Source organism: Triturus cristatus, chromosome 3_2, assembly GCF_964204655.1.
Source record: "Triturus cristatus chromosome 3_2, aTriCri1.1, whole genome shotgun sequence".
In the NCBI taxonomy this organism is placed as follows: domain Eukaryota; kingdom Metazoa; phylum Chordata; class Amphibia; order Caudata; family Salamandridae; genus Triturus; species Triturus cristatus.
The window spans coordinates 618,877,857-618,891,522 of NC_140584.1; the positions used below are offsets into that span (position 1 = coordinate 618,877,857).

General features: G+C 45.1%; 1 protein-coding gene across 2 annotated transcripts in view; it reads right to left on the reverse strand.

Annotated features, from left to right (window-relative positions):
- CPSF7 (cleavage and polyadenylation specific factor 7) overlaps positions 1-13,666 on the reverse strand; it is a 232,236-nt gene that overhangs the window by 58,494 nt on the left and 160,076 nt on the right. For both annotated transcript variants that reach the window (XM_085648524.1, XM_085648526.1), the window contains exon 9: positions 6,566-6,709. In XM_085648524.1, coding sequence (XP_085504650.1) covers positions 6,571-6,709 — 139 coding nt within the window. In that variant the 3' untranslated portion in view covers positions 6,566-6,570. The remainder of the gene's footprint in view (positions 1-6,565; positions 6,710-13,666) is intronic.

The following is a 13,666-nucleotide window of genomic DNA, read 5'->3' on the forward strand; positions in this document are numbered from 1 at the left end:
ATGTGCCTAAGGCTGTAACAGAGGAAAAGCAAGATGGAGGAACTGGCAAAAGCGATAATGGGATAGAAAAGGGGGAAAAGGAGGATTTACAGCAACAAAGTGATATAGACACTGGCTTTATTTCGGGAGAAACAGTGGAAGTGACTGAATTAAGTATGTTAAGAATGGGATTTCAAGCAGAGAGCAGACCGTCGGAAGTTGAGATTGGACTAAGAGCTGAAGTTTCTAGCAGGGAGAGTGATTCAGGGGAGAAGTTCTTTTCTCTGTCAGACCCTTCGGATCTCTCGGATGATGACTGTGAAATAGGTCTTAAAACAGGCTCCCTGGAGGGATCAGTAATGAGCATGGGCAGCGATTTGAATAGCACAAATCTAGAAGAGGAAAATTTGGAGACAACTATGGTACGTAAACAAACAAATAAGGCCAGTAGCAACTAAGAATCTGGTGTGGGATTTTTCCTCCTCAGTTGAAATGACCCCTGAAGCTGCTAAAACAGGTGACCTAGTTGAGGGTGGCCCAGTAGAAAAAACAGACAGATATCCTTGGAGTCAATTTATCGATGTATTTCAGATCAAAGAGTGGAGACTCGGATGGAGAACGCAAAAACCCACACAGCATGCCGCAAACTTCAAAATACAGTCAGAAGGATTGCAAATACGTGCAATGAATTTACTGAGAGGATGAATGAGGCTGAGGAAAGAAGCTCTACACTGGAGGATGAAATGGCAGCACAGAAGGCTGTCACAGAAGATACAAGTCTACATAGAGATGATATACAAGCTAAGCTTGCGGACCTGGAGAATAGACTTCGGAGTAATAATCTTAGAATTTTAGGGGTGCCTGAGGGGATTGAGGGACAAGAGTCAGCAAGTTTGTAGTGGAGCTGTTTGCAGAGGCCTTTCCGGAGCTGACTGGGTGGAAATGAGCTAATTAAGTACAAAGGGCACATAGGTTCCCATTTAAACAGCGGGCGGCGAAAGCTTGACAATCTGATTTAAGACCACGGGCGATCTTGATCTGTTTGAACAATTTTTTGGCACGCCATGCAATTTATGATTTTGCACGGCCTGATAGAAAGAGGGAGGGGAAGGGCACGCAATTTTTTGTAATGCCCGATTATTGTCATCAAACGGTGGAGAAAAGGTGGCAGCAGCGTCAGTTATTCACTTCCCTTCAGGGAAATGGGGCACAAGCTTTTTTGTTACAACCTGCCACACCTAAAGTAATTCTTAAGGGGCACACGCGTTTTTTCACTTCAGAGGTGCAAGCCAAAAAGTATCTGATGTCTATCTAAGGGGACTGTGGGCTATGTAATGAGCTTCTTTTTTCTGGCTTTGAAGAAATGATAAATGGGGACATATGAAGATTTATGGGATTGTGGTAACAAGGCTAATAAATCAATTGATGTCTTCATGGGATGTTGCAAAATGCTAGGTTTAGATTATAGTTTAGCCAGGAATATGTTAGAAGGGTGGGGGAACACAGGGTTGTAAACTCACTTTCCATCACAAGGGCCATTGGCCCTGTTGCCTATTTTTTGGGGAAAGGGTGGAGGGAGGGGGATCCTTGGGACACGGGGTGATATGAGTGCAGGGCCAGGGTTAGGACACGGAGAATGCGGGGAGGTAATAGGGTGGGAGAAAAATTCAATCCATGATGATAAAAATACGACATTTATGAGTAGCTCTATCAAGGTTAACCTTATGATGTATATAGTGTTAGGACGACGTGTAAGATATGGTGGATAAAATTAGCGATTTTGTGTTAAGGGTTTGTTCGTTTAATGTTTGTGGTCTGAACAACAAAAGTAAAAGATTACGGATTGCAGCTGATCTGCGATTAATGAATCCTGATATTGTATGTATACAGGAAACGCATATACCCTGGGACAGACGTATGGTGATGAAGTTATTGGGATTTAGTTTAGTAGTGGCATCCCATCAGACTGTTATGAACAGGGGGGTAGCTATAATGGTTGGACATGGATTAGGAGTGATTGGGAAGACCAAGGCTGATAATTCCGGGAGGTGGGCTATTGCAGAATGGGTAACAGATGGTAAGAAGATAGTTATATGTACAGTTTATGGCTCACATTTTGATGAAGCACAAATACTAGCAGGACTGAATGTCGAGTTAGCGATGTGGGACCCTCAGTTGATTCTATGCGGAGACTTCAATGTACATGTGGAAGGTCAGGAGTGGGATCCTAATAAGAAAAAGTATGCAGGTCGGAAACCCAAGGTTTTTAAAGCCTTACGGCAACTCATCATGGATTAGTTGATGCCTGGGTAACCCTAAATCATGTTGATCCGGGATATACTTTTTATTCGCATCCGCACCATAAGTTAGTAAGACTTGATTATGTTTTTATGCCAAGACAATATATGGTGGGAGCAAAAATGCAGATATGGCCCAGGATAACGACAGATCATGGCCCATTGTTACTAGATGTGAATTTAGGTGTTCAAAAGAGGGTGGGCAGATCCTTTACGTTCAATAGGAAACTTTTGCTGAATAGGTTATTTGTTGAACACATGAAAGCTTGGTGTTTACAATTTTTTTGAAATTAATAGAGGATCAGCCTCAACAGCTATGATATGGGCCGCAATGAAGGCCAGACTGCGAGGAGAGACAATTAGTTACGGATGGGGCAAGAGGAAGCAACAACAGGATATGATGCGAGGACTTCTAGACAATCTAAGAAATGCAGAACAGGAACTTATTCAGGAAATAAGAAGGGGGGTTGAAGACAAGAGTATACAAACAAAGATAGCTTGTTGTAAGGCTAAGATTAACCAGGTCTGGAGTAAAGGATATTGCTTGTCAATATAAGGCATATAAAGAATAAAGATCTGAATTTGGAGAAGCCACAGGTCGGTGTCTGGCGCAGAGATTGCGGGTTAAGCATACGCGGCAAAAATTAAGTGCATTGAAGTACTCAGCTGGGAACATGGTAGAGAATATGGAGGGTGTATTAGGAATTTTTCATGCATTTTATAAAGAATTATATTCTCATGAGGAAAGGAGTAAGCAGGCTATTATGGCTTTCCTGCAGAAAATAGATTTATTAAAACTAGGATTAGAGGAGCAGAAAATACTTGATACTTTGATAACAATGGAAGAGAGAGGAGGCAGTGGCCTCCCTGGCCCGAGGAAAAGCAGCAGGCCAGATAAACTACCACTTGAGATGTATCAAGTGTTGTTTCAGGTGTTAAAGGAGAATATGTTGGCTGTCATGCAAGAAGCACAGATTGGAAAATCGCCGCCATCATGGGACGAGGCCAACATAGTGGTATTTAAAAATAAAGACCAACCACCAGAACTACCAGGGTCTTGTAGGCCCATTTCTCTATTAAATGAAGATGGTAAAATATATGCAAAAATTTGGGCAATGAGGTTGGCAAGGGTGATTACCCCATTGGTCTCTATACATCAGCATGGGTTTATACCCGCCAGGAGCACGGTCAACCATATAAATAGAGTAGTTTCTTTAATAGACTATGCACATGTACAACACGATAAGCTGGGATTGAAATTCCTGGGCACTGAGAAGGCGTTTGACCGTGTCTCCTGGCCTTTTTTATGGGCAATTTTATATTAGATGGGATTTGGCCCACGATATGTTCAGGCTATTCAAACCATGTATATATCACCTAAAGCTAGAATATGTGTAATGGGTAGAGAATTGGAGCCGGTGTTTATAACAAGGAGAACAAGGCAGGGGTGTCCCTGCTCCCCATTGTAATTTGCATTATATATGAACCCATTTTTATGTATGCTTGAAAATAGCAATAGGATCAGATCTATGGACAATACTCAGCCTGAGTATTAGCCTATGCAGATATTGCGGTGGCAACATCGGATCCACCCGAGGCGATTGAGGAGATAGAACGGCTTGCCCAAGGATATGGGGAAGTGTATGGATATAAATTAAATCTGGCAAAGACTCAGATTCTCTATACGGAGGGGGTATGTCCAGAGGACCCCCGGGTGGTGATGGAAGCTACATATCTGGGTATAAAAATTAGGATGGATTTACAGCAGCTAATAGAAGTTAATTGGGGAAGTATAGTTGCTGGGGTTCAGCAGATGCTGGACCGATTGGAATGCCTTCATTTGACATTAGTGGGAAGGTGCAATGTCCTCAAGATGTGTGTATTACCCAAAATCATGTATTATTTTAGAGCAGTACCATTAGAGCTAACTCGCATACAACTTCGAACTGTACAAGCTATTGCCGATATGTTTCTCTGGAGTCAAAGAATAGCCTGGAGGGCTTTTAAATATATGATGTTACCACAGGATCGAGGTGGATGGGCTGTACCCAACTTTGCTTTTTATTATTACATTTGTCTCTTTCAAAATATGAGGGTTATGTTAACAGGGGAGGAAGTTGAAACATTGGCAGAAACACCGTCAATATATCAGTCTTTGATGGGATCCGAGGTGAGAAACTGTTTGTTAAAATTTTTGGAGTTAAGCTATTATAAGAGAACGCTATTCAAGATGGCAATGGCGGCATATAAAGCTTGGAAGCTATTTAGAAAGAGAATAGGGGTAACAGGAATTTGTTATTATACTCCTATAAACAATGTTGCTGCTTGTATTTTGGGATTTTAGAATGTAGAAATGGAGAGCAAAAGGGATTAGGCAACTAGGTGACTTTAAGGATGAGGTATTTGTTACATTTAAAATGTTATCAGAGATTTGCGCTGCAAAAAAATGACTTCTTCAAATATTTGCAAATAAGAGATAATTTTTTGAAGCGGAAAAAGCAAAGGGGGATGAAAAGTTGGCCACTTGTCGAGGCAATCAGACAAGGGGCTAGAATAGGTACACTGTATCAAATATTGATGGATGAACAGCAAGATGATTTGGAAACGCAAGATAGGAATTGGGGTTCCCGGCTACATCAAGATGGAATCAATAGAAGTTGCAGGGAAAATCTTGTCAGCTAATTTGAAAAGCCAACATTTTAAGACAATATTTAATCTGTGTCTCACACCTCTAAAAATGATGAAATGGGGAGCCACAAATGATAGATGTTTTCATTGTGCAATGGAGAGGGCGAATATTATCCGTATATTTTTCGGGTGTGTGCAATTAATCTTATGGAAGAAACACATTGCGTTTTTTTATCAGAGATAACGGGGGTTAATGTACAGATAATGATGGATATAATTCTGACAGGAATTGGGGAATCCCTCAAACCGGGGCAAGAGTGCTATCCATTTAGATATTTGTAGCAGTGACGGTAGCCAGGCTGTGTGTGGCATCGCTGTGGTTGCAACAGGAAGCTCCTTTTGAAATGTTGCGGGCAAAATTTTATAATATTTTTTATTTGGAATCTAGCTTATACTCTATGAAATCAATGAAAAAACAAAAATTGGGTATTCAGATATGGGGGCCCATGATAGACCATATGAAATAAGTAAGTTGAATAAGGGATAGATTATGTATTGATTTGTTCGATTATTTACTAATTTTATTTTTTTATTCTGTATAAACTATATGGTGATTTGTGGGCTTAAATATCTATGTAACTGATTTTGATTGTTATCTATCATGGATTGAATAAAAAAATTCAACAAACAAAAAAAGAAAAAAAAGAAAGGGTGTTATGGACTTGGTGAGCAATACATAGATGCTGTCCACAGATCAGGAAATACTTTGAACACGTTTTAATGAAAATAACATATCTAAACAAAATAAGTACTAACATAAAATGCCCAGAAGCTCTCAGCATAAGTCAGCACAAGAATTCTTTCCTTGGGGCGGAATTAGAACTGAAGGAGAAAGCATCATCAGCTAGGGGGCACATGAACTCAATGAGAAAAGGGGTGGACAGCCTTTTATGTTGAAGTACTATGCATCTCGCATCCCTTACCGGATGGAAATAGATAATCAGACAATGGAACTCGTATCCGTGGTAAGTGATAATCAGACGTTCTACTCAGACATAAATGTGATGAAACATAAAAGTACCCCTTAAGCCTGTCAATTTATGATTCCAAATTACAAATTGGACATATGGGAAACACATCTTAGCAAGACAAGGCAATGAGCAAACTATAACCAGAAGTGAGCAGGAGAAAGAATGCAATGACAAGATGCCAGTGGAGCAGCAGTCAAGAAATAAGAGCAATGAGGAAAAATAGTGAAGAGAAGTGAGAACTGAGGTACACCTGCGAAGAAGCACAAAAAGTAGTTAAGTGGAGCAGCAGCAAGTAGATGAATAGCAGTAAGGAAATGAGAAGTCTGAGAGGGAGCAGCGAGGATGAAATATAGTGGGGCAGCAACAAAGAAAAGGGGCTGTCAGGCAGCAGAGAGAATGAGGGGCAGCAGAAGCCTTGCAGTGGAGCAACGAGAATTTGCGCAGTACTGTAGAAATGATCATGTAGTGCAGTTGCAGCAGTATAGAATCAATAAATGCTGAATCAGAACATACAAAAACACTAGTTTGTAGGTAACAGACAGCGACAGGAGTTCACAGATTACCCCAGAACATGTGTGACAATGAGCACAGTAGACTCTGGATGTCACAAGACAGTCTTATAGTCCTTACGTTTTTCAGCGATGCCGGTCCCTCTCTCGATGTCTCTCATAATAGTCTTCTGGTCGGTCATCAGTGTGCACCCCTTCCCGGTGCCTCCTGCCACTGCTCTCCCGTGAACGGCTGGAAGAGCGATCTCGTGACCGGTGCCTTTTTCTAAATGAAAAAAGAGCAAGGTTTCCAGTCTAATGTATGGAAACAGGTTATAATATTTGGGGGTGCAGGGTGAGAGGAGGACCAGAGTCATTAATCTAGAACCTCTTAAACGTGGATCCTCCACCAGAGAATCCATGGCCCTTAATCTACATAACCCATACATGCAAGGCCCATTTGTGAACAGAGCTTCTAAACTAGAGTACACTAGCCCTGGATACACCCTCTCTGGACTCAGAAACCAGAATCGTATTCTCACAGCTCCACCATCAGGAATTCATTCTGGAGGATCCTGAATCAAGTATATTCTGCCCCAGAAACCAAGAAACCAGGCCCTCTGACCAACAAAGCCTCGGAACTCAGGTCCTTTAACTCCCACATGCCATGAATCAAGGCTCTTTGCGTGCCACCCTAACTTCTCCACTACCAACAGCATCTCAATTCAGGCCATTAGACCTTCAATGCCCCTGCATCAAATGTATTTTCCCCTTTGATCCCATGGCATTTGATCCCACCCCCTATACCATGAATCCAAGCCCTCTATACCCAGAGTTCTGAAAGGAATATGCTACTTACCAGTATGAATCTGTTCTTGGCATATAGAGCTGCAGATCTACACACTGTGCATAGATCGCCATCTGGTGTTGGGCCCGGATGTTTGCAGTTTGTTTTTCCTCTTGGAAAGTCTTTGGAAGTCACGAGGTCGGTGACTCCTCCTTTGGTTCGTATTGCGCAAGGGCTTTGGCTCCATCCTCAGATTGTTTTTCGCCAGCAGGGAAAGATGGAGCGTAGTAATAACAGTAAAGAAACCCATGTGTGTTGTATCTAAATAAGATATACTGGAACGGATACGGGGAGGCGGGTGGGCGTGTATAGATCTGCAGCTCTACATGCAAAGAACAGATGCATACTGGTAAGTAGCATATTCCGTTCGAGGCATATGAGCTGCAGATTATACACTGTGCATAGACTATATAGCAGTACCCAACCCTAGCGGCGACCACCGGCATCCGTTGCAGTTGTTTGGAACAGTGTTTTTAGAACAGCCTGGCCCACCCTAGCTTGTTGCTTGGTTTGCACATCTACACAGTAATGTTTTGTGAAAGTGTGCGGTGTTGACCATGTCGCTGCTTTGCAGATGTCATCTAATGGTATATTCCCTAGAAAAGCCATAGAAGCCCCTATCTTCCTTGTAGAGTGGGCTTTAGGGGGGGAACAGATAGCGTTCGTTTTGCTTTGTGGTAGCAAATCTGTATGCATTTTACAATCCACCTAGCTATCCCGGATTTAGAAATAGGGTTGCCTTTATGTGGTGGAGAAAAAGAGACAAATAGTGGTTTGGTTTTTCTGAAAGGTTGTGTTCTTTGGATGTAGTAAAGTAAGGCCCTTTTAACATCCAGTGTGTGTAAAGCCCTTTCCGCAACGGTTTGAGGTTGTGCGAAAAAGACCGGTAATTCTACCGACTGGTTTAGATGGAAGGGAGAAATGACTATGGGTAGAAATTTTGGATTTGTGCGGAGTACAACCTTGTTCTGATGCATTTGAAGGAAAGGTTCCTGTATAGTGAGTGCTTGTATTTCACTAACCCTTCTAAGGGAAGTGATGGCCACTAGAAATGCTGTTTTCCATGTGAGAAATTGCAGCTCACATTTATGTAATGGTTCGAAAGGGGGTCCCATTAGCCTTGTGAGAACTATATTTAAGTTCCAGACAGGTGGTACTCTGGGTGGAATTACTCTTTTGAGGCCTTCCATAAAGGCTTTGATGGCAGGCACCCTGAAAAGTGATAGGTGCTGCCTGTTTTGTAAGTAAGCAGCAATTGCTGCGAGGTGTAACCGAATGGATGAATATGCTAGGTTACACCTTTGTAGATGGAGCAAGTAACATATGATGTGCTGTATGGACACATTTAGAGGGTTGATTGTGTTGTGGCAGTAAACAACAAATCTTTCCCACTTTGCAGCATCGCATGCCCTAGTAGTAGGGCGTCTAGCTTCCCTGATAATATTCATGCATACAGGGGGAAGGTTAAGGTATCCGAATTCTAGGACCTCAGGAGCCAGATCGCAAGGTTGAGCTGAGCTGGGTCCGGGTGCCTGATCTCCCCATGGTTCTGGGTTAGGAGGCATGGTAAGAGGTGCAGCTTTTGGTGTGGTACTACCGAGAGTTCCAGCAGTGTGGTGTACCACAGTTGTCTGGCCCATGTTGGAGCTACTAGGATCAGTGTTGGGGAATGCTGTTGTAGCTTTTGCACCACTAATGGAATTAGAGGGAGAGGTGGAAAAGCGTATGCAAATTTGTTTGACCAGTTCATCCACATCGCATTGCCTTTGGACAATGGGTGTGGATATCTGGCGGCGAAGCTTGGGCATTTTTTGTTTTCGTGGGTGGCGAATAGGTCTATCTGTGGATGCCCGCACTTCTGAAAGAACAGGTGAAGAACCTGTGGGTGAAGTTCCCATTCGTGAATCTGTTGCGTTGGTCTGCTGAGCAGATCTGCCACGGTGTTTTGGACTCCTGGGACGTGTTGGGCCAGGAGAAAGATTTTCTGTGGAATGCCCATCTCCATATGCTCTGTGTGAATTGAGAGAGCTGTGGAGAGTGTGTGCCCCCCCTGTTTTTGAATGTAGTACATGGCAGTCATGTGGTCTGTGCGAATGAGGACTGCCTTGCCTGAAATCTGCGTCTGGAAGGATTTTAGGGCCAGGAAGATTGCCAGTAACTCCAAATGGTTGATGTGGAGTAACTTCTGTTGCGGCGTCCATGTGCCCTGTACTGTGAGATGTAACAGATGAGCTCCCCAGCCGTAGAGCGATGCGTTTGTTAGGATTATAAGTGGAACCGGGTCCAGGAACGGTCGACCTTTGGAAAGGTTTGTGGTGTTCCACCACTGCAGAGAGCAATGGGTGCGACCGTCCACCAACACCAGATCAGTCAGTTGCCCCTGGGCCTGGTTCCACTGGCGCGCTAAACACTCTTGGAGTGGACGCATCTGGAGTCTTGCATAGGGCACTATGAAAATGCAAGAGGCCATCATCCCTATCAGTTGCATAAAAACCCTTGCTGGGAGAGAGTGTTGAAGTATGAATTTTTGACGCAGAGCCTGTATGTTTGCAATCCTGGCAGGATTGGGATAGGCTATGGCTTTTGAGGCGTCTATGGTAGCACCGAGGTATTGTTTTGTGTGTGATGGTACCAGGTGGGACTTTTGGTGGTTCACCGTGAAACCTAGCTGGTGAAGTAGTTGGATTGTAGCGGCGGTGTGGTGCACACATTGTTCGTAGGACGTGGCTTTTATTAGCCAGTCGCCCAAATATGGGAAGACGTGAATGTGCTGTCTTCGGAGGTCTGCCGCCACTACTGCTAGGCACTTGGTGAATACCCTTGGTGCTGTTGTGACCCCGAACGGGAGCACCTTGAACTGGTATTGTTGCCCGTCCACTACAAATCTGAGGTACTTTCTGTGAGCATGGTGTACTGGGATGTGAAAGTATGCGTCTTTCAAGTCCAGAGTGGTGAGAAAGTCGTTCTGGGAGAGGAGTGGAAGAACCTGTTGAAGGGTTACCATGTGAAAATGGTCTGAATGTATGTAAGTATTTAGAGGTCTGAGATCTAGGATACGTCGTAGAGTCTCGTCTCTTTTTGGAATCAGAAGGTACAGGGAGTAGACCCCTAAATTTTGTTGATTGATGGGGACTTGCTCTATGGCTTGTTTTTGCAGGAGGGAGATTACCTCCTGTTTTAGTAACGTGGCATGTTCTTGAGACATTGGGCATTGCCTGGGTGGAATGTTTGGGGGGAGGGGGGATAGATGTTAATTCTAGGCAATACCCTGAATGAATAATTTGGGTCACCCATCTGTCTGAGGTGATTGTCTCCCAGACGTGAAGGATATGTTGTATTCTGCCCCCGACCGGAGTGGAATGGTCTGGAGGGAGCAGGGGAAAGTCATTGGGTAGGCGGTGTGGCAGAGCGGGCGGTATTTGTCTTGCCTCTGTCTTTATTATTATTGCCTCTGTATCCGCCTCTTTGATAACCCTTTGTGAAGGTAGACTGAGGAGGGGATTTGTAGGACGTGGATGCACTATCTGAGGAGTAGCCTCTGCCCGTGCCCCGAAAGGAAGAGCGGCGAAAGGAGCGCCTAGGAGTGTGTGACTGTAGGGCTCCCATGGATTTCGCCGTATCAGTATCTTTCTTCATCTTCGAGGGCTTCATCAACTTTTGGGCCAAATAAATGTTGTTGGTCGAATGGGTGATTCAATATGGAGGCTTGCACCTCAGGTTTAAAACCTGAAACTCTTAGCCAGGCGTGGCGACGGAGAAGGACACTGGTGTTTATGGCCCTGGAGGCTGTATCTGCCGCATCTAGGGCACAGCGTATAGAGGTATTAGTTATAGTTTTTCCCTCTTGGATCAATTCATTAGCCCTATTTCTGTATTTTTCAGGGAGATGGTGCATGATGGTCTCTAACTCATCATAATGTGCCCTGTCGTATCTGGCCAATAGCGCTTGCGTGTTGGCGATACGCCATATATTGGCAGCTTGTGACGCAGTGCGCTTCCCTGACGCGCCTAGGAGCTTGGACTCTTTGTCAGGTGGTGGTGCTTCGCCTGACGTTTGGGAATTTGAACGCTTCCTAGCTGTAGATACCACTAAGGAATCCAGTGGTGCAGGGCCTTTAATGTATGAAGGATCTGTGGGGGCGGCTTTATATTTTTTCTCTATACGGGGGTTTAGGACCCTAGCCCTGACTGGGTCTTTAAAAACCTCCGGTGCATGTTTGATTACTCCTTTTAGCATAGGTAGAATGGCAGTAGACCTATGTGCATTATCGAAGGTGTCTAGGAGAAAATCTTCCTCCACTGGGTCAGTATGCAACTCCACCCCGTGATAATGTGCCGCCCTCTGTAGTAGGTGGTGAAAGCCTAACAAATCTTCTGGTGGGGATGGCCTAGATGGGTAAAGGTCATCCTGTGGGACATCTGGGATGTCCGGATTGTTATAGTCATTCCATGGGTCTGGGGATCCAGTAGGGGTGGGATCTTGTGGCACATCTGCTGGATCATAGTAAGGGTCCCCTAGATCATCCTGGTCTGGAGACAGAGTTGGAGAGCGATGAGGCAGGGATGGAGAAGGTGGAGGTGGGGAGGGTGGAGGAGGTGGGTAAGGCACTCTGAAAGGGGAGGTAGCAGTGTCCTTCCTCTTTGGAGGTGGAGCTGGTTTGTCCAAGTGTCTCTTTTTTGAAGACTGTGTCAAATGTCCAGTTTTTGGATCGTTGGTAAGTGTCTTTTGCAGAGGATCCGGTGTGAAAAGTTCTTGCGACACTGGTTGTTCGGTCGGCGCCGAGGTTTTCGGGGCCGACGGCTTTTTAGACTTGTCTAAGCCGTGCTTCTTCGGGACCTCTGATTTTTTGTTCGGTGCCGAAAGAGGCTTCGGCACGGAAGTGTCGGTGCCGAGGGCCTTATGATGTTTGGTCGGCACCGAGAGGGCGGGTTTCGACACCGAGGGCTTTGGTGCTAGGCTCGGTGTGGAGGTGGAGGCCGATTTTTTCTTCGGTGCCGAAGGGTGTTTTTCGGTACCGCTGGTAGGCTGGCTCGAGCCCGAGCTGCCGGAAGGCTTAATAGGCTTCTTTACCGGGCCCCAAGGTGGGGTGTGAGAAGCAGTGTCCTTGGTCTTGCCTAGGCTCGAAGGTGAAGGCGAAGGCGTGACCGATGCCTTTTTGGGTATCGGCGTGGGAGGGGATATAGTACTCACGACCCTCTGCGTCGGGGTGATGTCCTCCACATCTGAGTCGTCGGCCTCGGAAGCACTGACGAGGTCGTCGTCCTCTTCTTCGATGTTCTGCTGTCCCGGAGCTTCGACGTCGTCCCCGAAGATGTCGACTGGAGCGGAGGTTGAGGAGTGCGCCATGTTGCGTCTGGCCCTTCGATCTCGAATAGTCTTTTTGGATCTAAAAGACTTGCAGGCGGGACAGTCTCAGGCCTCGTGTTCAGGGGAGAGGCAGAGGTTGCACACCTCATGAAGATCGATGTGGGGGAATTTGGACCCACATCGAGGGCACTTCTTGAAGGGAGTTCTTTCCATCAGCCGAGACCGGAGCCGGAACAGGCCCGAAGGCCGCTGTCGACGACCGGAATCGAAGAAGTGCCGAAGAGAAGGTGATTAAGATGATTTATCATCTGAAGGATCTCGATGAGCGAGGATTTTGCGTCGATCGTTGAACTGGAAAAGTTCGGGAACCGGAGCGCGAAGTATTACATCCGAGCCCGATGGCGGAAAAAAACAATCTGAGGATGGAGCCGAAGCCCATGCGCAATACAAACCAAAGGAGGAGTCACCGACCTCGTGACTTCCAAAGACTTTCCAAGAGGAAAAACAAACTGCAAACATCCAGGCCCAACACCAGATGGCGATCTATGCACAGTGTATAATCTGCAGCTCATATGCCTCGAACATATAATACTCTATCCTCAACAAATATGAATCAGAATGTTCTCTGGAGACATAGCTGCAGCACCTACGCTCTTGAAAATCCTGCAGACACCCTCATCATTTCAGGTCCCTTGAACAATAGGCCCTCTATCACTACAGATGCTGTATCTGATCTACCATTCTCTCCTCCAAAGCCCCAGATCCACGCTCAACCAAGAGTCATTAGTCGGGGACTCTTTCTACAATACCACATAAAACAGACAACCATTCCATAAACAGTGAATCAAGAACCTCCGGCCCATGAATCAAGGAACCTCCCTCTTATAACTAAGGGCCATTGAGGCTAGGATCCGGTATGCTAGAGACCTAGACTCAAAAACCCTTCCATCCATGACACTTCTAAATCCATTATCCTCTACTTCCCAGACCCTGTGAACCAAGCACTAACTCTCTGGTATAACTCCATATCCAGGAGCATCCATCCCAGAGCCTCCAAATCCAAAACCTTTCTACAGGGACTCTGAACA